We start from the raw sequence: 22,941 nt of genomic DNA on the forward strand, positions 1-22,941 counted from the left end.
TCGGAAGGTGAGAATAACCATATTGTTTATTATTTTTCATTTCTGTCATGCCACTTTGCATTAATTCCTGAAAAGCACTTGAAGGGTTAATATAATACCTGACAGCAGTTTTCAATATGTCAGGGGGTGCTCTTTTTAAAATGGTATAACTTTTGGGGGTTTCCCAATATATCAAACCACTAAAGGCACTTTAAACATAGATAGGTCCCTAAAAAAATAAATTTTGTAAATTTTCTTGAAAAAATGAAAAATTACTGCTACATTTTTAAACCTCCTAAAATGCTAACAAAATATAATAACATTTTACAAATGGTGCTGATGTAAAGCAGACATGTGGGAAATATTATTTATTAATGCTTTGCTGTGGTATGACTATCTGGATTAAAGGGAAAATCATTCAAAGTGTGACATTTGCAAATTTGTAAAATTTTTCTCAAATTTCTGATATTTTTTATAAATAAACAAAACATATCGACCTACATTTACGATTATCATAAAGAATAATGTGTCATGAAAAAACAGTCTCAAAATCACTGGGATTTGTTGAAGTATTCCGGAATTATTACCACATAAAGTGACACTGGTCAGATTTCAAAAATTTGGCTCCGTCACTAAGGGATTAAGGTGTTAAGAAAACTAAACCTGCTACAGCCTAAACCTGTAGTCTCCAGTCCAGAGGCAGAGGAGGCAGCCTCTCCACAGCTACTGTCATAGGGCGATAGGGAAAACTCAAATTCTTTCATCTCACAAAAGTATTAGGTGCTTTATTTTGTCAGCCACTTGCATGATGCAAACCAATCACCTTGACAATACAGGATTTTAGATGCATTAAAAGTACCAATATGAATTTTTTCACCCAGATATTTTTCCCATGTATTTTGTACTAACAAAAAAAGAAAAGAAAATTAAAAATACCTTAATGAAAAAAACAAACAAAAATCTTATGCAGTGTACAACATTTCTAAATCTGCCCTCACTTTTTATAAGTAGGCTTGTTAACAATGTGCAAATAACACAGCTATTTTGAGTCTGGCATTTTATTTTCATTAAAGTCAAGTGGGTCCATCGAGGGCACAAAGTACCTTCTTTGCTGTAAACATCAAGCAATTTTCACAAAAAATGGAAGCTTAACAGAAGGTTAGGGTGAATAAGGAAAAGACGTGGACAATGGAAGAGACAGAATGTGTATCCATACGCACATACACCACAGGTCCACTTTTCTTGTGAAATATCACATTCCAGAGAACAGATAAAATAATGCTGTAGTACACATCAGGATTAGGTGGACTATTTACTTCTTGCTCTCAACTGCTGATAAATATACAATATATAGATATATATTAGTGTATAGATTTCAAAGAACGTAAATCAGCGCTTGGCAGAGGTGCCGTGAATAATCATACAAGATGGTCACAGTTAATGTGCCTAACAGCTTTGGGGAATCACTTCAATAGGAATACAGACTTTATACATGCAGTAATATTTCCATCTTCAGCTTGGTATATATTAAAATTGTGAACATAACCAGTAGTTTGAGGACATATCTTGCCTGACACAACGTAGACGAAGATAGAAAAAAAGAAATAAGAGGGGGGGGGGGGGGGGGGAAGGACTGCATCATCACATCAGATAATGTGCTCTACAAAGATAAGGCTAAAACCTTGATTTCTTTTCACCAACAACATTTTAGAACAGCATTTTTCAGCTTGGATTGACTTAATTACCCTGAAAAAAAGCAGCAATTATGTCCTGTGAATATGCTTTATAGGATATTTTACACTCCAACACCTGCTCCCTGCCAAAGTTTTCATTCAGTAGGATAATGCTGGGAAGCAGAAAGAATATTTCTTGATCATTCCATCTCCATAAATCCAATTAATTGATCTACAAATCTCCATCCCCATGTGCCCCTCCATTATGTCATCTTCTGGAGAAGAAACCAAATGACCAGCATTTTGAAACCTCCATCATGTATGCACAAAACTGCAGAGAGGGTTTTGGTGGATCACCAACAAAACTGTCCTGCCACTCATTAATATAACTTGTGACCAATGTGTCTCCAACTGCAGCACTGGAGCTGGGCTCAGCTTGCGGATTAACTTAAGAGTAAGGTCCCTTACTTTCTTGTGCATGCTAGATAGTAGTATCTTGATAAAAACTTCAAGCAAAGTGAAGCAGTGGGCAGCGAGCTCAGGTGAACCGCGGCATCTCACACTGCTCACAGCGGTTTAGTGCCGGGTGATTGAGAAAAGTACAGCTATTGCAGTTCCATGGAGACCCCTCAAAATCTTCATCTCTTGCTGGTCTCGGACTGGACCTATTTCGATTAACTGGAAAACAGATAGACAATGTGATAATGTAAATGTAAACACGACAATATACAAAAACTTTATTACGCTGTTTTCCTTAAAAAAAATTAAGACATGGTGAAAATTTGCACAGGTAATATTCTCAGTAAATTAGAGTAGTAGGCAAGTACACAACATTTCAAAAAACGAATACATATGTTGTGTACATTTTCTGTGGAGCAGAATTTTAAATCCACAGCATGTTAGATCGTTTGGAGATTTTCTCCACTGACTTCAAAAAGGAGAAAAAAACCCCAGCAATTAAACCTGAATACATTTGTTTACTTGGGATTCTGCTGCAGATTATATATGAATCCACAAAATTGTGGTACAAATTTCTGGCTCAAAGTTAGTTAGTTGGTGTAAAATAAAGAGAATCTTACAGCGGATACATGCTGCCCAATACAGGGGCGACAAGCATCAGGCACTGGCTGAATCAACTCACAACTCAGCCAGGTACATACGACTCTGAAATGCTGCATTTTTTTTCCCAAAATGTTTTGGAGGAAAGTGGGTGTGTGTCATAGTCCAGATGTACCTGGCTGTGGCTGGGGGTCGGATGCGGCAAAGCAGCGGGTCACAGGAGGCAGGAGCCGGCGCTGAGGCCGACACGTGTGCCTGCAATTAAAGATGATGAATATGCAGTTCTTCCTGTGCCCATAATCTCGTCCACCTCTCTGCACTGAAGCCGGCACGGAGATGTGAGCAGGACTATGGGCGTGGGGAGCAGTGAATATTCATTTTCCTTAATACTCCCGACATGTCAGGCATGGACAGACTTCTGGAGGACAGTTAGCTTAATTTACCCTTTACACGCTAGCACTTAGCTGACAACCTGGTGAACAGGGAGCAGCAGGCTATATAGCAGATGAAGATAAGCAGTACTGCAGGTGAACAAAAGGTACCTTCACACTGAACGATATCGCTAGCGATCCGTGACGTTGCAGCGTCCTGGCTAGCGATATCGTTGAGTTTGACAGGCAGCAGCGATCAGGATCCTGCTGTGCCATCGTTGGTCGGAGCAGAAAGGCCAGAACTTTATTTCGTCGCTGGATCTCCCGTAGACATCGCTGAATTGGCGTGTGTGACGCCGATTCAGCGATGTCTTCACTGGTAACCAGGGTAAACATCGGGTTACTAAAAGCAGGGCCGCGCTTAGTAACCCGATGTTTACCCTGGTTACCAGTGTAAATGTAAAAATAAAAAAACACTACATACTTACATTCCAGTGTCTGTCCCCCGGCGCTGTGCTTCTCTGCACTGTGTAAGCGCCGGCTGGCCGGAAAGCAGAGCACAGCGGTGACGTCACCGCTGTGCTCTGCTTTACGGCCGGCCGGCGCTGACACATTCAGTGCAGGGAAGCCGCCGGCGGGGGACGTGACAGACATCAGAAGGTGAGTATGTAGTGTTTTTTTTTACTTTTACAACGGTAACCAGGGTAAATATCGGGTTACTAAGCGCGGCCCTGCGCTTAGTAACCCGATATTTACCCTGGTTACAAGTGAACACATCGCTGGATCGGTGCCACACACACCGATCCAGCGATGACAGCGGGTGATCAGCGACTAAATAAAGTTCTGGACTTCTAGCTCCGACCAGCGATATCACAGCGGGATCCAGATCGCTGCTGCGTGTCAAACACAACGAGATCGCTATCCAGGACGCTGCAACGTCACGGATCGTCGTCGTTCTCGCTGCAAAGTCGCTTAGTGTGAAGGGAACAAAATTTAAAATGCGGTGAAATTGCAAAAAAAAGTGCAATTCCACATTAGATTCTGTTTTGCTAGTTTACCATGTTCGGTAAATGCTAAAACTGACCTGCCATTATGATTCTCCAGATGATTAAGAGTGCATAGATACAAAACATGTATAGGTTTCTTTTTTATTTAAATGGTGAAAAAAAATCTAAAGTTTCTTAAAAAAAAATAAATAAAGCTGCCATTTTCCAAGACCTGTAGCATCTCCATTTTTTGTGATCTGGGGCTGGGTGAGGGCTTAATTTTTGCCCGCTGAGCTGACATTTTTAGTGATACCATCTTTGTGTAGAAATGATCTTTTGATCGCCTGTTATTGCATTTTAAAAAAAAGCGATTCTGGCATTTTGACTTCTCTCGCTATGCCGCTTACCAATCGGATTAATTCTTTTTATATATTGATAGTTCAGGCGATTCTGGACGCAGAGATACCAAATGTTTATTATTTTTTTCTTTATTGTTTTATTTTGAATGGGGCAAATAGGGGGTGATTTGAACTTTTGTATTTTAATATTTTTAAAACTTATTTTTTTGTTTTACTTTTTACTGCTTCAGGGAGACTAGAAGTTGCAATCTTCTGCTCGCTTGTGCTACACAGGGCAGGGCGGAAGCCCTGCTCTATGTAGCTAAAATGCTCACTTGCCATGAACGTCGACCGCTGCGCGGCGCTCATAGATATCCGGCAATGACAACCACAAGGGTCTGTTGCAGACTCCGGGTTGTCATGCCAACCAATTGAGGACCCGCGGTCATGTGACATGGGATCTGATGGGTGGGATTAGTGACGCGCTTCTGGCGCGAGCATGTTAAATGCCGCTGTCAGATTGACAGAGGCATTTAAGGTGTTAACAGCCGCTGGTGGATTGCAATTAGGGGCTGTTAGGGGCACATGTCAGCTGTTCAAGTCAGCTGACATGTGCCGGAAAAGGTGCAGGCTCACCACTGGAGCACGCAGCAAACAGAGGGAGCCCACCTTAGACGCAACCATACATCTAAGGTGAAAAAGGGGTTAAAAGCCACCAGGGACAAAGTAGTGCTGCAGACTAATTGGACAGGCGGATCACCAGAGGCTTTTCCCCGCCCACTGGCCCAGATTGAAAGACACCTGCTTATGAGCGCGTATTGGTTATTAAAGTAGGCTTTTCTCTGAAAAGCCACAGCCTTTCAGAGTTAAACATGGCTGGCTGAGTTTGTTCAGCCAGTACCCGATATATGCTGCCCATGGATCAGGTAGCATGTATCAGATGTCAGGTTCTCTAAGTTTACACCACATCTTAGATGACTTACCTTGAGCAGGAAATTTGAAAGACAATTTTGGCATGTTACTTTTTAATGGAAATAACATGCAGCTAATAAGACCTGTGAGGACATCCTGTAAAGTGAGAACTATGCTACATGCACAGAGTGCTGCATTTCAAAAAGGCACTATACATAAGAAAATAGTATTCAAAATGGAATACATACCAATGTCTACAGCACTTGGATTAGGAATATCAGGTGGCTCAACTTTTGTGGTCACACTTATTCTTCTAGCTTTTCGCTCTCCTGATGAAGATTCAGAGGATTCTTAAAATGAAAACAAAATAACAAAAAGCACTTTAAAAAATCTAGTGTCTAAACATAAGCTTAAACACACAGGCAAATGGGTTAATTTTAGTGATGAGGGAGTATGCTCGTTACTCGGATTTCTCCAAGCATTCTTGGGTGGTCTCCGAGTATTTCGGCGTGCTTGCAAGGATTGCCTTGTTTGTTAAGCAACCCCCACACGTATTCAAGCTGTCTAGCGGCCGCAAATCATGCAGCTGCGTCCACATAAACTAAATCTCCGAGCACGCCAAAATACTCGGAGACCACCTGAGCAAGCTCAGAGAAACCAGAGTAACGAATAACATATTCGCTCATCACTAGTTAATTTTACTATTCAGGCAATATTAGGTTAAGATCTACTTTTATTGCAATCTCTTTAATGTTTAACTTAAAAGTATAATTTTAATCTTAAAATAACATACCTTTTTTACAGGAGTTGGGAGGTACAGCAGGACCAGGAGCTATGTTATCATAGAAGTTGCTCATTGCCTTTGCATCAAGTTTTCCCACTCCTATGTTTAAAAAAAAAAAAAAGAAAAAAGAAAACCATTGCATTTTAAGAATCAATGGACTAATAGTATACAAGTATGGATTTTGTTAGGTGTTTATTTTGAAACAGATCTCTTTTAAAAAATCCATCTAAAAACTGCTTGTAATTTAGTCTCTTGCATACATGTGATTTGTTAACAGAAATGTAAGAACGGGAGCGGAACCTGAAAACCGAGATTGTTCCTTGTTTTAACATTTTGGGATATTTTTTTTTTTCTAACCTCCCCACAAACAACTCTAAAAAAACAGTGGCAACAAACTGTCATTTTGTCAGCATGTTTAGTCAGTAGCAAAGATTAGCAGAGAAGCTAATCCAAATATGACAATCAATAAATAAGCACTTCCTGTTCCCGTCTAATCAAAACATAAAAATTACACTCTCCGTAGGTAAATATAAGAAAAGAAGCATAATTACCAAACTTTCTCCAATTAAAGAGGATTACTGCCCAAAACTTAATATGGCTGCTAATTAAAAAAAATAAACTTTCTCTTCCGATTTAGTAATATGTGGCCATTTTAACAGCTTTGGGCGTAATCCTCTTTAATTGTATACACATATTGTACACCCTGGTCATCCTAAACTAATCTTTTAACTTGCGGGTAACAGCAAGCGAGAGAAAGATTATACAAAGAGATGGAAGCTTTCGCAGAAGGGCCTTGGAGATCACTTCAATATCAACTACACTTCAAATAAAACAAGTCTATGAAACGCAGGATATTACCAGATTTTACATGCAGACAGTACTTAAGGGATAATCACGACAAATTTCCTGCAGCTTTTTTGAAAATTAATTTTTCCTCGACATACATTTAAAAAAAAAAAAAAAAGAAAACTTAAAACCACAAGCTTTGTTGACTCAAACACATGTATGTCCCAATTACTCCCACGTATGAGCTCTTTCACGTTACCTCTGGACTGCAGCACGTCAACTTCTTTCAGTGTACAGTCTATATTGATTTGGAGCTGCCTATTCAGGCTCCTCAGTCTGGTCATCTCTTCTGGCTGAGAGGATGGATAACAACATAAGTACAGCAAGTGGGAAGAAACAAAGCAGAGGTAACTATTAGTGATGAGCGAACATGCTCCTATAGGGTGTTATCCTGGCGGGCTCGAATAATGTGGCTGCATGTCCCGCCACTATTAGGCAATCTCTGCACGTGTCGAACAGCTGCAGGGAATCCAGCATATTTTTCGAGCACGTCGAAGACACTTGGCACACGAGCATGCTGGGAACACTCCATATTCGAGCACATTCGCTCATCTCGAACAACCAACCTCTTAATGAGCACCCCATCATGCTTTTAGGGCAGATGCTCTGGAGAACACGTCAGAAGCACAGCCTTTATATTTTGGGGCTACAGAAGTCTACAGAGCTGTGTGTTGCACATTCCAGATCCTCTATTGCCTGAGGCTGATCACTGGGCAATGATGGGAGGCCAAGAAAGTCTGATCATTTAACCCTTTAAGTGCCACAATGAAATACCTATAGGGGACTACTCTCTTGTCTGGATACAAACCCCAGAGTAATCTTCTCTTAACCTGTATTTTCTCTAAAGTAAACAATCTGAAACCCAATGGCATAATTGCAGCTTATTTAGCAACCCTCTTAAAAAGATATCAAATTATATAGAACCCAAAATAGTACTAACAACAACTTCAAACTTAAAAAAACAAAAAAAGAAGCCCAAATACGACTACACTGACTAAAGAGAAGATCTTAAAAAAAAAAAAAAAAAAAAGGGTGCGAGGGGTGTGAGCAGGCTGGGGTTCTCAGGAAGCAGCTATTTAAACCTTCCAGCCCCCCTTTCTGCAAAGCAATTATTGACATATTCCTGCTATCTTATGGAATATTAAACTTAATTGTGTGGTTAAGACTACATTCCCACAATGAGCTTTTGATGTCGCAGACTTTCTGCACCATTTTGGCACATATTAAAGTGAACCTGTCAGCAGGATTGTGCACAGAAACCTACAGACAGTGTCAGGCCGGCACCGTTATACTGATTACAATGATACCTTGGTTGATGAAATCCGTCTTGTGGTTCTAGTTTAATCTCTATTTTCAGTTTTGAGTTAATGATATGCTCATGCCCCGGGCAGGGCTGTGGGGGGGTCTTCATGTGGTGCTCTGATTAGCTATTCATAATGCAGACTGCTAACAGGTCACTGATCCCTCATTGACCTGCCCCCTAGTTAATGAATACCTGCACATCCTGAAGAAAAAAAACCCTTCTGCAGGCAGGTGCCGGCCATGGAACCTGTGCTGCAGCATAATCGTATGTTTATTGTCCAAATAATAAATGTGCTTGATGTTATTAAAGGGAACCTGTCACCCCCAAAATCGAAGGTGAGCTAAGCCCACCGGCATCAGGGGATTATCTACAGCATTCTATAATGCTGTAGATAAGCCCCCGATGTATCCTGAAAGATGAGAAAAAGAGGTTATATTATACTCACCTGGGCGGGCGGTCCGATCCGATGGGTGTCGAGGTCCGGGGCCTCCCATCTTCAAAGGATGGCGTCCTCTTGTCTTCACACTGCGGCTCCGGCGCAGTCGTACATTGTCTGCCCTGTTGAGGCCTCTCTGACCTTTCCCGGCGCCTGCCCACTGAAGTACTTTGCTCTCCCCTCAACAGGGCAGACAAACTACGCCTGCGCCAGAGCCGCACCGTGAAGACAAGAAGAGGATGCCATCGTAAGAAGATGGGAGGAGCTGGAGCGGACCGTGACGCCCATCGGACAGGACCGCAGCTTTCTCATCTTTCAGGATACATCGGGCGCTTATCTGCAGCATTACAGAATGCTGTAGATAAGCCTCTGATGCCGGTGGGCTTAGCTCAACTTCCATTTTGGGGGGTGACAGGTTCCCTTTAAGATAGAAAAAAAAATCAATTTTAAAATGGCGCCCGGGCAGTAGCAGCTATTGGTGTATATAGGAGATCAGATAGCTGCCACTGCGCATGCGCCGGCGACATCTTGCTGGAGAAGAAAAAAAATATTTCCTCCTCCAAGATAACGTCGCCGGCACATGCGCAGTGGCAACTATAAGATCGCAGCTATATACACCCATAGCTGCTAGTGCGCGGGCTCCATTTCAACATTTTTTTTTCTATCTTACTAACATCAAGCACAGTTATTATCAGGACACTAAACGTGATTATGCTGCAGCACAGGTGCCACAGCTGGCACCTGCCTGCAGAAGGATTGTTTTTTTTGTTTGTTTTTTTTTTGCAGTATGTACATATACCGTATATACTTTAGTATACGCCGACCCCCCTAATTTTGCCACAAAAAACTGGGAAAACTCAATGACTCGAGTATAAGCCTAGGGTGGGAAATGCAGCAGCTACCGGTAAATGTCAAAAGTAAAGATAGATACCAATAAAAGTAAAATTAATTGAGAAATCAGTAGGTTAAGTGTTTTTGAATATCCATATTGAATCAGGAGCCCCATATAATGCTCCATACAGTTTATGATGGCCCCATAAGATGCTCCATATTAAAATTTGCCCCATATAATCCTGCATAAAGGTTAATAATGGCCCCATAAGATGCTCCATAGACACATTTGCTCAATAAAATGCTGCACAAATGTTGATTATGGCCCCATAAGATGCTCCATAAAGATATTTGCCCCATATAGTGCTGCACAAACGTTATGGCCCCATACAGACACTTGACCCATACAGTGCTGCACAAACGTTACGTTATGGCCCCATAAGATGCTTCATACAGACACTTGCCCCGTTATAGTGCTGCAGAAACGTTATGGCCCCATAAGATGCTCTATACAGACACTTGCCCCATATAGTGCTGCACAAACGTTATGGCCCCATAAGATGCTCCATACAGACACTTGCCCCATACAGTGCTGCACAAACGTTATGGCCCCACAAGATGCTCCATACAGACACTTGCCCCATATAGTGCTGCACAAACGTTATGGCCCCACAAGATGCTCCATACAGACACTTGCCCCATATAGTGCTGCACAAACGTTGATTATGGCCCCATAAGATGCTCCATACAGACACTTGCCCCATACAGTGCTGCACAAACGTTATGGCCCCACAAGATGCTCCATACAGACACTTGCCCCATATAGTGCTGCACAAACGTTATGGCCCCACAAGATGCTCCATACAGACACTTGCCCCATATAGTGCTGCACAAACGTTGATTATGGCCCCATAAGATGCTCCATACAGACACTTGCCCCATACAGTGCTGCACAAACGTTATGGCCCCACAAGATGCTCCATACAGACACTTGCCCCATATAGTGCTGCACAAACGTTGATTATGGCCCCATAAGATGCTCCATACAGACACTTGCCCCATTTGCTGTTTCTGCAATAAAAAAAAATAAATCACATACTCACCTCTACGTCGCTCAGTCCCCTGGCACTTCCAATATTCACCTGACTTCGTTCCGGCGCTGCTGCATCTTCAGCACTGATGTTCAGGCAGAGGGCGCGCACTAACCACGTCACCGCTCCCTCTGACCTGAGCGTCACTGCAGAAGATGCTAAAGACGGAACGGCGCCCGGAAAGAGGAGCAGGTGAATATCGTGCAGCGCAGCGCTCCCCTCCCCGTTATACTCACCTGCTCCTGGCGCGGTCCCTGCTTCCCAGCGCCGCAGCTTCTTGCTGTACTGAGCGGTCACCGTTACCGCTCATTACAATAATGAATATGCGGCTCCACCCCTATGAAAGGTGGAGCCGCATATTCATTACTTTAATGAGCGGTACCATGTGACCGCTCAGTACAGGAAGAAGCTGGGGCACCAGGAAGCAGGGACCTGCAGGGATCGCGCCAGGAGTAGGTATTATTACACAGCCCCCGCTCCCCCTCCCCTGCCGACGCCTGGGTATGACTCGAGTATAAGCCGAGGGGGACTTTCAGCCCAAAAAAATGGGCTGAAAATCTCGGCTTATACTCAAGTATATACGGTATTCATTATGTAAACTAGGGGGCAGGTCAGTGAGGGATCAGTCACCTGTCAGCAGTCTGCATTCTGAATATATAATCAGAGCACTACATACCCCACCTTCGGGCAAGAGAATCTCATTAACACAAAACTGAAAATAAAGATTAAGAAACAACCATACGACGGATTTCATCACCAAGGTATCATTTTATTCAGTATAACGGCGCCAACCTGACATTGTCTGTAGTTTAGTAACACTATCCTGCTGACAGGTTACCATTTGGTTACTTGCAGGTTTTCATTGTGTTTTTAGTGCGTTTTTATTTTACATGCGTTTTTATCACTGCTTTTTTTCCTTTGCTTGGTAGGTCATTTTTTAAACAAAGCGGTTTTGTTTTCGATACTTTATCGGCTTTGACAGAACTTTATGGATATAGTTATATGCAGATTACATGCATTTTTGATGACGAAAATAGCTAAAAATGCATGTACTTTTTTTTACCTGTAGATTTTCTGCATCTAATACAAGTCAATGGGAAAAATCAGCACATTATACTCCGGGTACCCGCAAAAGAAATTGACATGTTGCGGATTTGAAACATGCATCACAGGTTTAATCCTATTCACTTTGCTGGAACTGTAAGCACGCAGCGTCAAAAACTCACCAAAAGCTCAGTGGGTGCACAGCCAAAAATAGCAAATTAACTATGAAAATAAAAAAAAAAAAACAATTGTGGAACTCTTGATTCTTTTCCATTTTTCCTCAGAAATAAAATGTTAATATGTCAGTGATATGTACGCCAAAATATCAAAATTGTGACATTCCTCCAAATCTAAAGAAAAATTATGGTGAAAGAGTGTGCACAATCATAGTTCTTTGAAATAACTTAGGAGATTGTACTCCCTGAATGTCATCATGGACCAGCCAAGGTCAGTGCTTTGGGCTACTGTGTACCTATGCAGTAGGAAACCGTGTCCTGTCTCCTCAGTCTTCTCCAGTATGGAGTCACCGCTGTAGGATCACGTGTGATTCTACAGCAGTGACCCTTGAAATGGCTACACGGGCCTAGGAGGCAGAGAAGGCCACTGTGCTCCTAGTGCACAGATGTGAGCAGCCCACAATGTGGCCAGTGTCTATCCCATACAAATGACTTCAAGTAGAATCTGCTATGCAATGTATCTAGAAGAACCATTTTAGAGAGGCTTATGTGATGGAAGCATGGCAGACAGCTTACTGTTGGGATTGCTGTGGTACAGCTCACTCTCCTCAGGCGTCTTTGCATCAGATCGTGCTCCATTCCATTCACTTCGGCCTTCAACATCTCCAGGTTGTCTTTTTCAAGTTTTAGTTCCTTTGCAAGTCTTTCCATTCTTGCACGCTGGTGCAACAATAAGGCTATGTATAAGAACACCAGATTGTGTTATTCCAGGTTTTTCAGGAGTCAATAGTCAGCCTCACACTGTCAAACCTTCTAGTACTACTCTGGGCTCTCCACCTGACAGTAAATTGAAAAACCTGATTTTGGCAGCATGCTAGAATGTGAATTACCAATGCCTGAGAGCTGCATTCCTTGATGCAGAATTTTATGTACAGTACAGACCAAAAGTTTGGACACACCTTCTCATTTAAAGATTTTTCTGTACTTTCATGACTATGAAAATTGCAAATTCACACTGAAGGCATCAAAACTATGAATTAACACATGTGGAATTATACACTTAAAAAGTGTGAAACAACTGAAAATATGTCTTATATTCTAGGTTCTTCAAAGTAACCACCTTTTGGTTTGATGACTGCTTTGCACACTCTTGGTATTCTCTTGATGAGCTTCAAGAGGTAGTCACCGGGAATGGTTTTCCAACAATCTTGAAGGAGTTCCCAGAGATGCTTAGCACTTGTTGGCCCTTTTGCCTTCACTCTGCGGTCCAGCTCACTCCAAACCATCTCGATTGGGTTCAGGTTTGGTTGGTGACTGGCAAAGCACCCCATCACTCTCCTTCTTGGTCAAATAGCCCTTAGACAGCCTGGAGGTGTGTTTGGGGTCATTGTCCTGTTGAAAAATAAATAATGGTCCAACTAAACGCAAACCGTATGGAATAACATGCCGCTGCAAGATGCTGTGGTAGCCATGCTGGTTCAGTATGCCTTCAATTTTGAATAAATCCCCAACAGTGTCACCAGCAAAGCACCCCCACACCATCACACCTCCTCCTCCATGCTTCACGATGGAAACCAGGCATGTAGAGGCATCCGTTCACCTTTTCTGCGTCGCACACAGCCACGGTGGTTGGAACCAAACATCTCAAATTTGGACTCATCAGACCAAAGCACAGATTTCCACTGGTCTAATGTCTATTCCTTGTGTTCTTTAGCCCAAACAAGTCTCTTCGGCTTGTTGCCTGTCCTTAGCAGTGGTTTCCTAGCAGCTATTTTACCATGAAGGCCTGCTGCACAGTCTCCTCTTAACAGTTGTAGAGATGTGTCTGCTGCTAGAACTCTGTGTGGCATTGACCTGGTCTCTAATCTGAGCTGCTGTTAACCTGCGATTTCTGAGGCTGGTGACTCGGATAAACTCATCCTCAGAAGCAGAGGTGACTCTTGGTCTTCCTTTCCTGGGGAGGTCCTCATGTGAGCCAGTTTCTTTGTAGCGCTTGATGGTTTTTGCAACTGCACTTGTGGACACTTTCAAAGTTTTCCCAATTTTTCGGACTGACTGACCTTCATTTCTTAAAGTAATGATGGCCACTCGTTTTTCTTAGCTGCTTTTTTCTTGCCATAATACAAATTCTAACAGTCTATTCAGTAGGACTATCAGCTGTGTATCCACCAAACTTCTGCTCAACACAACTGATGGTCCCAACCCCATTTATAAGGCAAGAAATCCCACTTATTAGACCTGACAGGGCACACCTGTGAAGTGAAAACTATTTCCGGTGACTACTTCTTGAAGCTCCTCAAGAGAATGCCAAGAGTGTGCAAAGCAGTCATCAAAGCAAAAGGTGGCTACTTTGAAGAACCTAGAATATAAGACATATTTTCAATTTTTTCACACTTTTTTGTTAAGTATATAATTCCACATGTGTTAATTCATAGTTTTGATGCCTTCAGGGTGAATGTACAATTTTCATAGTCATGAAAATACAGAAAAATCTTTAAATAAGAAGGTGTGTCCAAACTTTTGGTCTGTACTGTATATTGCATGAACTTCTAGTATTTTGTAAGTCTCTAGGAGTGAACAGAACCGGCGTACAGCCCTTTTTAGAACACTAATATTCCAACAAGACTTTAAATTGATGCTTTGTTCATACTGCCAGTATAGACGTGATATGTAATATAGGTGAACAAATTGGAAGGTGTGTTTTTGCAGTGCCTATTAAAAGTTAAAGGTGTTTTCTGGGCTACAACTAGATGTCTGCAGTGCCTCTATGGATAGTGTGCAATAGTCACATTCAGGACATCACTTCTGTTGTCTGCTCAAGCTGTCATCATGCGACCACAAATATGTCATTTCCATAGGTATCGATCAGCGACTTTTCCCTACTTCTCCCAATGTTCAAGATGAGGAGAAACCAATCGGCACATTGTCGCCAACATGCAAATCGCATACTTGGGACATGTGACTGCAACTCGAGCAGGAACACAGCCTGGAATCCTAACAGCATGCATATTACATGGTCAGGATTCTCCAGGGTCTCTAATGTAGTTTGACACCAGAAATTCCCCTTAAGTTATATTTTCCTAAGGTTCGGCAGATATTTATGGCACACCCACAGAGTGCACTGTCGCCTCTGTAAATCCCATACAAGTGTGCATTCATCTCTCAATTCTGTGTGCACTCTATATATTACTGAACAGGAGAGAACCAAGGGGTACTGCATATAATAAATCACTAAAATGGATAAAAAATTAAAATACAATTTTAATAAATTGAGAATTTCTAGACAGCTATAAAGGTTCATCTTGGACAACCACTTTAAATCGAGTGGTCACTGTGCGTTCTTAAAGAGTCTGTGCTGCTGGTACCAAAACAACAGCCTTAATCTACACTTAAATGCAATGTTCACACGTTACATTTTTGATGCATTTTTTCCCGCAGGCAAAACCTACTCTATATGGCAGTAAAGAAGCTATGCTAAAAAAAAGCAGGTTTTGCTGGGTGCTGCGTTTTTATTGCAGCGTCAGGGTACATTTGTCTCTTGTGCTGGTAAAGTTTAGTGCACAAAAAATTATCTGATCTAGCCTCATCAGGTTTTGGAGTGTTTTTTGTACTACCCATTGCTTGCAAGGGGTGAAAAACGCTGAAAGAAGCAACATGCTGCATTTTGCAAATACACAGCTCTTTGACAAAACAAGTCAGGGAAAAAAACAAAAAAAAAAAACACGTGTGCGCATGAGAGTTCTGTAATCTCAGACTTTGCTGGAACTGTGAGGGTATGTGCACACGTCAGGATTTCTTGCAGAAATTTTCTGAAGAAAACCGGAAACTTTTTGCAAGAAATCCGCATTTTTTTTTGCGTTTTTTTCCCGGTTTTTTTCGCTTTTTTTTTAGCATTTTGCAAGCGTAATTACCGTAGCTTGCAGAATGCTAAAGTTTTCCAAGCGATCTGTAGCATCGCTTGGAAAACTGACTGACAGGTTGGTCACACTTGTCAAACATAGTGTTTGACAAGTGTGACCAACTTTTTACTATAGATGCTGCTTATGCAGCATCAATAGTAAAGAGATATCATGTTAAAAATAATTAAAAAATGGTTATACTCACCCTCTGCAGACAGCCGATCTCCTCAGCGGCGTCCGTTCCTATAGATGGTGTGTGCAGGACCTTCGATGACGTCGCGGTCACATGAGCGGTCATGCGACCAATCACAAGACAGCGACGTCATCGCAGGTCCTTCACACAGAGCATCTATAGGAACGGAAGAGAGAGCATGCAGCGCTGAGAGGCGGGAACACTCCGGGGGCCATCGAAGGTGAGTATATGACTATTTTTTATTTTAATTCTTTTTTTTTGACCAATTATATGGTGCCCAGTCCGTGGAGGAGAGTCTCCTCTCCTCCACCCTGGGTACCAACCGCACATAATCTGCTTACTTCCCGCATGGTGTGCACAGCCCCGTGCGGGAAGTAAGATCAATGCACTCCTAGGTGTGCGGAATCCCCGCAATTCCGCAAATTTAATGAACATGTTGCTTTTTTTCCCGCAATGCGATTTTTTCGTGGAAAGAAATGCAACATTTGCACAAAAAATGCGGAATATCCTGAAAATAATGGGAGGCAGGGCCGGACTGGCCATCGGGCAGTTCTGGCAAATGCCAGAAGGGCCGGTGCCAGTAGTGGGCCGCTGCATGCCGACTCACCCTCCCCCCAGCGCCGCCGCTGGCGCATTCAACTATACCGGCGTCTATGATGCTGGTACAGTTGAATGCAATGATGGAGGAGAGAGACCACCTGATGCTCCCTCTCCCATCATTCCCCGCTCTGCCTCTGACACTGCGGGTGTGCGCATTTGGCCTATGCTGTATACTACTATGTGGGCTGTGCTGTATACTACTATGTGGGCAGTGCTGTATAATACTATGTGGGCAGTGCTGTATACTACTGTGTGGGCTCTGCTGTATACTACTATGTGGGCTGTGCTGTATACGGCTATATGGGCTGTGCTATATACTACTGTGTGGGCTCTGCTGTATACTACTGTGTGGGCTGTGCTATACACTACTATGTGGGCTCTGCTGTATACTACTATGTGGGCAGTGTGGATACTACTATGTGGGCTCTGCTGTATACTACTATGTGGGCAGTGCTGTATACTACTATGTGGGCTGTGCTGTATACTATCATGTGGGCAGTGCTGTATACTACTATGTGGGCTGTGCTGTATACTGCTACATGGGCTGTGTAATCTGCAATGCGGGTTGTGCTATATACTATGGGGGTATATTATATTCTATGGGGAGGCCGTGTTATATACTATGTGGCTGCTATATATACTATTGTGGGGGTATATTATATTCTATGGGGGAGGCTGTGTTATACTATGGGGGGCTGCATTATATTCTATGGGGGCTACATTATATATTATGGGGAGGTGGGCTGTATTATATTCTATGGGGTGGCTGCATTATACTCTGGGGTGGCTGCATTATAGTCTGGGGTGGGTGCATTATATTCTGTAGGGTGGTGGCTGCATTATACTATATGTGGGCTGCATTATACTGTATCGAGGATTATGGGGAATACGTTATACTATATGAAGAACTAAGGGGTGCATTATACTATGGGAAGTGAATTGTACTACATGGATGACTATGGCGGTGCATTATACTATATGGAGCACTATGAGGAGTGTATTATGCTATATGGAGGACTATGAAGAGTGTATTATGCTATATGGAGGACTGAGAAGTGTATTTTAATAAATAGAGGACTATAGGTAGTGTATTATACTATATGGAGGACTGTGGTGCACATTATAATATAGGGAGGACTATGGGGTGTATTTTACTAAACAAGCAAAATGCTGCATATTCAGATTGTTTTTGCTGGAACAAATATCTTTGTTCTCAGCAGCACATCGCTGGTGTAAACTGTAGATGTGCTGCTGATAACATGATACTGTATGGTGATCTGTTAATGATCTATTAGTGATTGTTCTGTCCCATCATTATTCCTCAGCTGATGGAAGGAGGCCGGGAAACAAGTGAACAACTTCAGTATTGTTGATCAAACTCATTTAGTGGCCTGAACTCAGCGCTTGTAAATACAACCGAAATGCTTTTGTGTGATGTGCAATATGTTAGCATTTAGAGCCCCATTTTAAACTTTGCCTAGGCGTAGGGCCCCACTTTGCCTAAAACCGGCCGTGCCTACAAGTGTACAAAGATATTATACAGTCACCATGTGACAAGTGGGCCTGTGTAACTTCAAATGCCAGGGCTGAATTTTAGTCCCAGTCCGGCCCTGATGGGAGGCATATGTTAGCCTTTTTTTCGCGTTTTTTTTCGCGTTTTTATAGCGAAAAATACTGAACGTGTGCACATGGCCTAAAACGCAGCAGAAAATTTGCATTAAAAAGTGCTGCAAAAAATGCAAAGTGTGAACACATGCTAAAAGTCAACAAATCTCAGCCCGAGGCGTGTGCCTTCACAGCTGGCCATTACAGGCCTCTCCATGGTCACTAACTTTCCCTGCCAATACTACAAATGCACAGTAGTCTTCGGTCCTCTACATGCATGTACCGCTGCTCACTAGGAGATACCCTCTGGCGACTAAACACTAATTCAACCTTTACATTCAAAGAAAAATGCATTTTTGTGACTATTTGTTTAGCTGAAAACTGATGACAATTGGGAAAGAAATACATGACATATGAGCCCAATATTAATGTGACAAGTAGATTAGTACCATTATGCATGTCTGTGAGGCTTCAGTTTAACATTACAAGGTATACAGAGGTATATAACATTGTTTAGCACACCTTATTCCCATAAGCAGCGAAGACTGTACTTACACATACCTTCTAAGCCCAGAGACAGTAGCACCGCCATGCATATGCAATTCATATTTATTGTTCAGCATGTGCATTCTGGCATTAGAAGCATAATCCCACATGGATTAAGGATTAGACACAGTGCACACTTCTGACTCGCTAGCAACACAATCAGGGCACACTTCCCACCACTGACATTACAGCCAGAGCCGATGCTGTTATTCAGCCTTTAAAATGGGGCTGCGCTCGGTGCAAAATATACACCTTGTCATCTACTTGTTTCCATACATCTCCACCCTTCATAAAGAGAAGGGGGTGGGGTGCAGATTCAGGGGAAATGACTGGCCACACTGCTGGGCCTCTAGGGGGTACTTTGTTTGAACAGTCATTCTGTTGCGGACAGAGTCCCTATAAGTGCACGTTCCCACCTGCTTGGTTTCCATCTATGCCCTTTTCTGACTATGAAGCCAGAGATATCAGAGTAGAGGAAAAACAACCAGATGAGAAGGTGCACATAAATGACTGGCCCTGCCATGTTGCATCAAGCGCCTGTACCTTGTCAGCACAGACTGACTGTTCAGAATCCCTTTAAAAGGGAACTGGTCACCTCAAGAAAAGTGATTTACCGTAGATACAGGGTTACTCTGCAGGTAAATCGTGTAGCCGGGTTACTGGAGCAGCGGTAAATTATACTGTACTCTCCTGGCAGTCATCAGGGGCGGTGGCAGTCACTATTCGGTGAGCGTGTTGGAATCACACTGACTGACAGCCTGCTCTACAGAGGGTGTGTAGTGTGTTTAGAGCTGGCTGCCAGAGTGTCGAGGAGCCATTACAAGTGCACTCACTGAATAGAGAGCAGCGGCCTTAATCCCTCCCAATGAAGGGAAGAGAGTGGCTACTGTGAGAATAACGCTATTTTTCCCTGTAGCTGCTGCTCTAGTAAGCAGTGATTAAACTGAAGATTAACCCTATATCTGGAATAGTGTTTCTCGAGGCAATAGGATCCCTTTAGGGCAGCGGTCTCAAATGGCTGCATCTTTTCACTAAGCTATCAGAGTGTATATTCAGTCTATGGGAACAGTAAAGTCTGCAGCTAATCAGCAGGCACTGATTGTTGTGTCACGACTGTTGCAGACAACATCACATGTACAGTCTAAAACACAAATAGCAGGCAACTATTGACCGCTTTAATTTTCTATGAGGCAGTGATGTGATAAAGCAGGAGTTGGGTAGTAGTGGACAAGCACTTCAATATGACACCTGCTGTCTTACACAAATGCATTTTTGCCCTTCTTGAGTAAAATGTCATATGACCCTTAAGTTAAGGTCTAAAATGTTGAGCATTAGTCTTAAAGGGAGAAGACAGCCAAGGGCCACATCAGACTTAGGGAAGCGTTAGATGGCCGTATAACATGGACAGGGATCGCAACGCAATGTTCAGACTGGCCGCCTGCTCTCCTGACAGCCCGAATGTGACCGCTGCATAGAAATGCATGCTGTCATGCTCATGTCGGGAGTTTGAGCATTGTGTGGCAATCCTCGTCAGAGTTATACGGCAGTCTGACTCTTCCCTTAGTCTTTCCCTATAGTCCAAAGCGATACAGCATTTCAGAGTAAAATACACCTGAATGTAATTGTGCAGCAAGGCTCCGATTCATGCAGCTCATGGTTCTCTTTAACAAAACCTAAGTGAATTTATAATAACTATTACTTACTTACTAAAACGGAAAGAAAAAATTACCTTGTGTATAGGCGTAATCATCCGAGCCCGAACTTGAACTTCTGTGGTATTTCGGAATACCTTTTTCGATACCAGGTATTGGCATTAATGAAATGGGTTGTATTGGTTCTGGAGCTCCTGGATGATGCTCTTGGTCCACAATGTTTAAAAGATTTTCCGTAGGAGCCCGTGCAACAGTAATTTTTAAAAAAGCTGGGTTAGATGGGGACATCAGTACACGTTGTGAAGGGGTTGGAGAGCCAGAGGTGGCTGGTGGTTGTGTGTATGTAATATACAATGGGTTAACACCATAAGGAGTCTTTGGCTGGCCAGGCAAAGCTCTTGATGGGGACCCTGACCGTGCATTTGAGGCATATGCAGAGTGATGACTCCTCTGGGAAGACTGATTATTTATTGGTGAAGGACTTCTATTCATTGCGGTTCCAGGTCTTTGTGGTGACTCCACTGTGATTTCTATCTTGTTCATGGGAGACTTATTTATGCCAGATCCATAGGGAAGATAGGATAAGCTAGGTTGCTTTGGATATGGAGGTGGAGCTTGCTGAAAAGAATGAGGTGATGCTGATGGACTAGGAGGCAAAAACACATGTGATGTCTGGTGGCCCAATGCATTGGGCTGCACTTGATGCTGGGGAGAGCCATAAGGAGACGTGCACTGAGATGTGGGAGGGGAACAGAAAGAAGGCTGTGGAATTGGTGACTGCTTTGGAGAATACTGTGTAGGTTGATAACCTTGAGAATACAAAGGAAGAGGACATGGACTATAGTTAGGCATAGGAACGGAAGGAGATTGTGCCCAAGGAGAGTTCTGTGGGGTCTGCCTGCCTGGAGAATTTTGTGTCGACTGCCTTATGTATATAGAATTCGGAGTCCCATAAGGATTGCTCTGAACTTGAGGAACAATTTGTAAAGCTCTTGGCACGTTATGAGCTGCAGGTATATTTTGTGACACTGTTACGGTAATAGGATTTGGACTGTAGCGAGGTAAGTGCATGTATGTTGGCAGCGACGGTTGCATAGCTGATGAATTTACACCTTGCTGCTGAAGAGGGGGTGGAGTCGGTGAGTTTCGACTCTGGTCATTCAAGAAAAACGGATTAAAATTTTGTGCCACAATTGCTGGCGCCGAATGGGGCTCCACCAAACAGATAAACTTGCCAGAAGAGCGCTGTGGGTCAATGTGCCCATCACTTGAACTATGAACCAGAGGTCTTCCATTCATTGGTGTTCCATCTCCTCCCTGGAAATTGCTGCCTGAATGGATACCAAGATTGATGTGCAAAAGATTGCCATTCGTTCTACAGTCCTCAGGGTTGTGACCCTCCATATAAAGGTATTTGCAGCTTTCTTTACTCAGAGCTCTGCAGCAAGCTTCAATGTTACCATTGTTCTTTAATTTGATAGAGAAAAAAATAAATCAGAATTAGAAATGGCTGAAGCCAAATTCAGCACACGCTTTCAGCACACGCTTTCAGTAGACAATGTTGAAATACATTCATTACTGCACACAAATGGACTTCTAATCATTTTATCAAAATGTAGATATTGAAACAATTCGTACAGAATGCAAGAATATTCAAACAGGCTAGTATTTCTCGGTAGGCAAAGAAGGTCTTTTTAAACCAGACATGTAATTTTTTTTTCTTTTATTTTTACATTTTAACAGGTACAGTTATCAAACTACATAAGGGCATGTTAAAGGGTTATTCCCACTATGGCAAATATAAAAAAAAAAAACAACCAGCACCTCCAAACAGAATAAGACAAGAGTGAACACATGCAAGCCGTCACCAACTATTTAATGTAACCAAGAAAATACAGCTGCACTCTGAAATGCAATAATATGCAAACACCGAACATAAGAAATAGGAACTGCACTACTGCCATAGAAAATATGTTAAAAAAGGAGATTTTTGTGTACTCACCGTAAAATCTCTTTCTCTTAGCCTCTAATTGGGGGACACAGGACCATGGGTGTTATGCTGCTGTCCACTAGGAGGCGACACTATGCATAATCTGAAAAAGATTAACTGTGGCTCCTCCTGTGCAGTATACACCCCTGGACGGCATCAGCCTTCTCCAGTTTTGTGCAAAAGCAGTAGGAGGAACATAACATGAATAACATAATTATGCCTGTAAGAAGGCAACTATGTAACATGAATAACATAATTATGCCTGTAAGAAGGCAACTATGTACGAGCTCAAGAAAACAATATGAGAACTCAACAGTTACAACGGCCCGGAAAGGGCAACAGGGTGGGAGCTGTGTCCCCCAATTAGAGGCTAAGAGAAAGAGATTTTACGGTGAGTACACAAAAATCTCCTTTACTCTGTCGCCTCATTGGGGGACACAGGACCATGGGACGTCCTAAAGCAGTCCCTGGGTGGGAAGCAATGGACGAATATTGTGCAGACAGGCCCCTATACTTAGGGCACCGCCGCCTGCAGGACACATCTACCCAGGCTCGCGTCCGCTGAGGACTGGGTATGAACCCTGTAGTGTTTAGTAAATGTGTGTAAGCTAGTCTAAGTGGCCGCCT

At 42.7% G+C, this 22,941-nt stretch overlaps 1 protein-coding gene across 2 annotated transcripts in view; it reads right to left on the minus strand.

The window, feature by feature from the left end:
- Positions 1 to 744: 744 nt before the first annotated feature.
- Positions 745 to 22,941, minus strand: part of TAB3 (TGF-beta activated kinase 1 (MAP3K7) binding protein 3) — a 91,123-nt gene continuing 68,926 nt past the window's right edge. For both annotated transcript variants that reach the window (XM_077296687.1, XM_077296688.1), the window contains exons 3-8: positions 20,402 to 21,791; positions 12,406 to 12,566; positions 7,148 to 7,241; positions 6,112 to 6,201; positions 5,567 to 5,668; positions 745 to 2,330 (exon numbers count right to left, since the gene is read on the minus strand). In XM_077296687.1, coding sequence (XP_077152802.1) covers positions 2,191 to 2,330; positions 5,567 to 5,668; positions 6,112 to 6,201; positions 7,148 to 7,241; positions 12,406 to 12,566; positions 20,402 to 21,791 — 1,977 coding nt within the window. In that variant the 3' untranslated portion in view covers positions 745 to 2,190. The remainder of the gene's footprint in view (positions 2,331 to 5,566; positions 5,669 to 6,111; positions 6,202 to 7,147; positions 7,242 to 12,405; positions 12,567 to 20,401; positions 21,792 to 22,941) is intronic.

This window comes from Ranitomeya variabilis, chromosome 3 (genome assembly GCF_051348905.1).
Source record: "Ranitomeya variabilis isolate aRanVar5 chromosome 3, aRanVar5.hap1, whole genome shotgun sequence".
Taxonomy (NCBI): Eukaryota; Metazoa; Chordata; class Amphibia; order Anura; family Dendrobatidae; genus Ranitomeya; species Ranitomeya variabilis.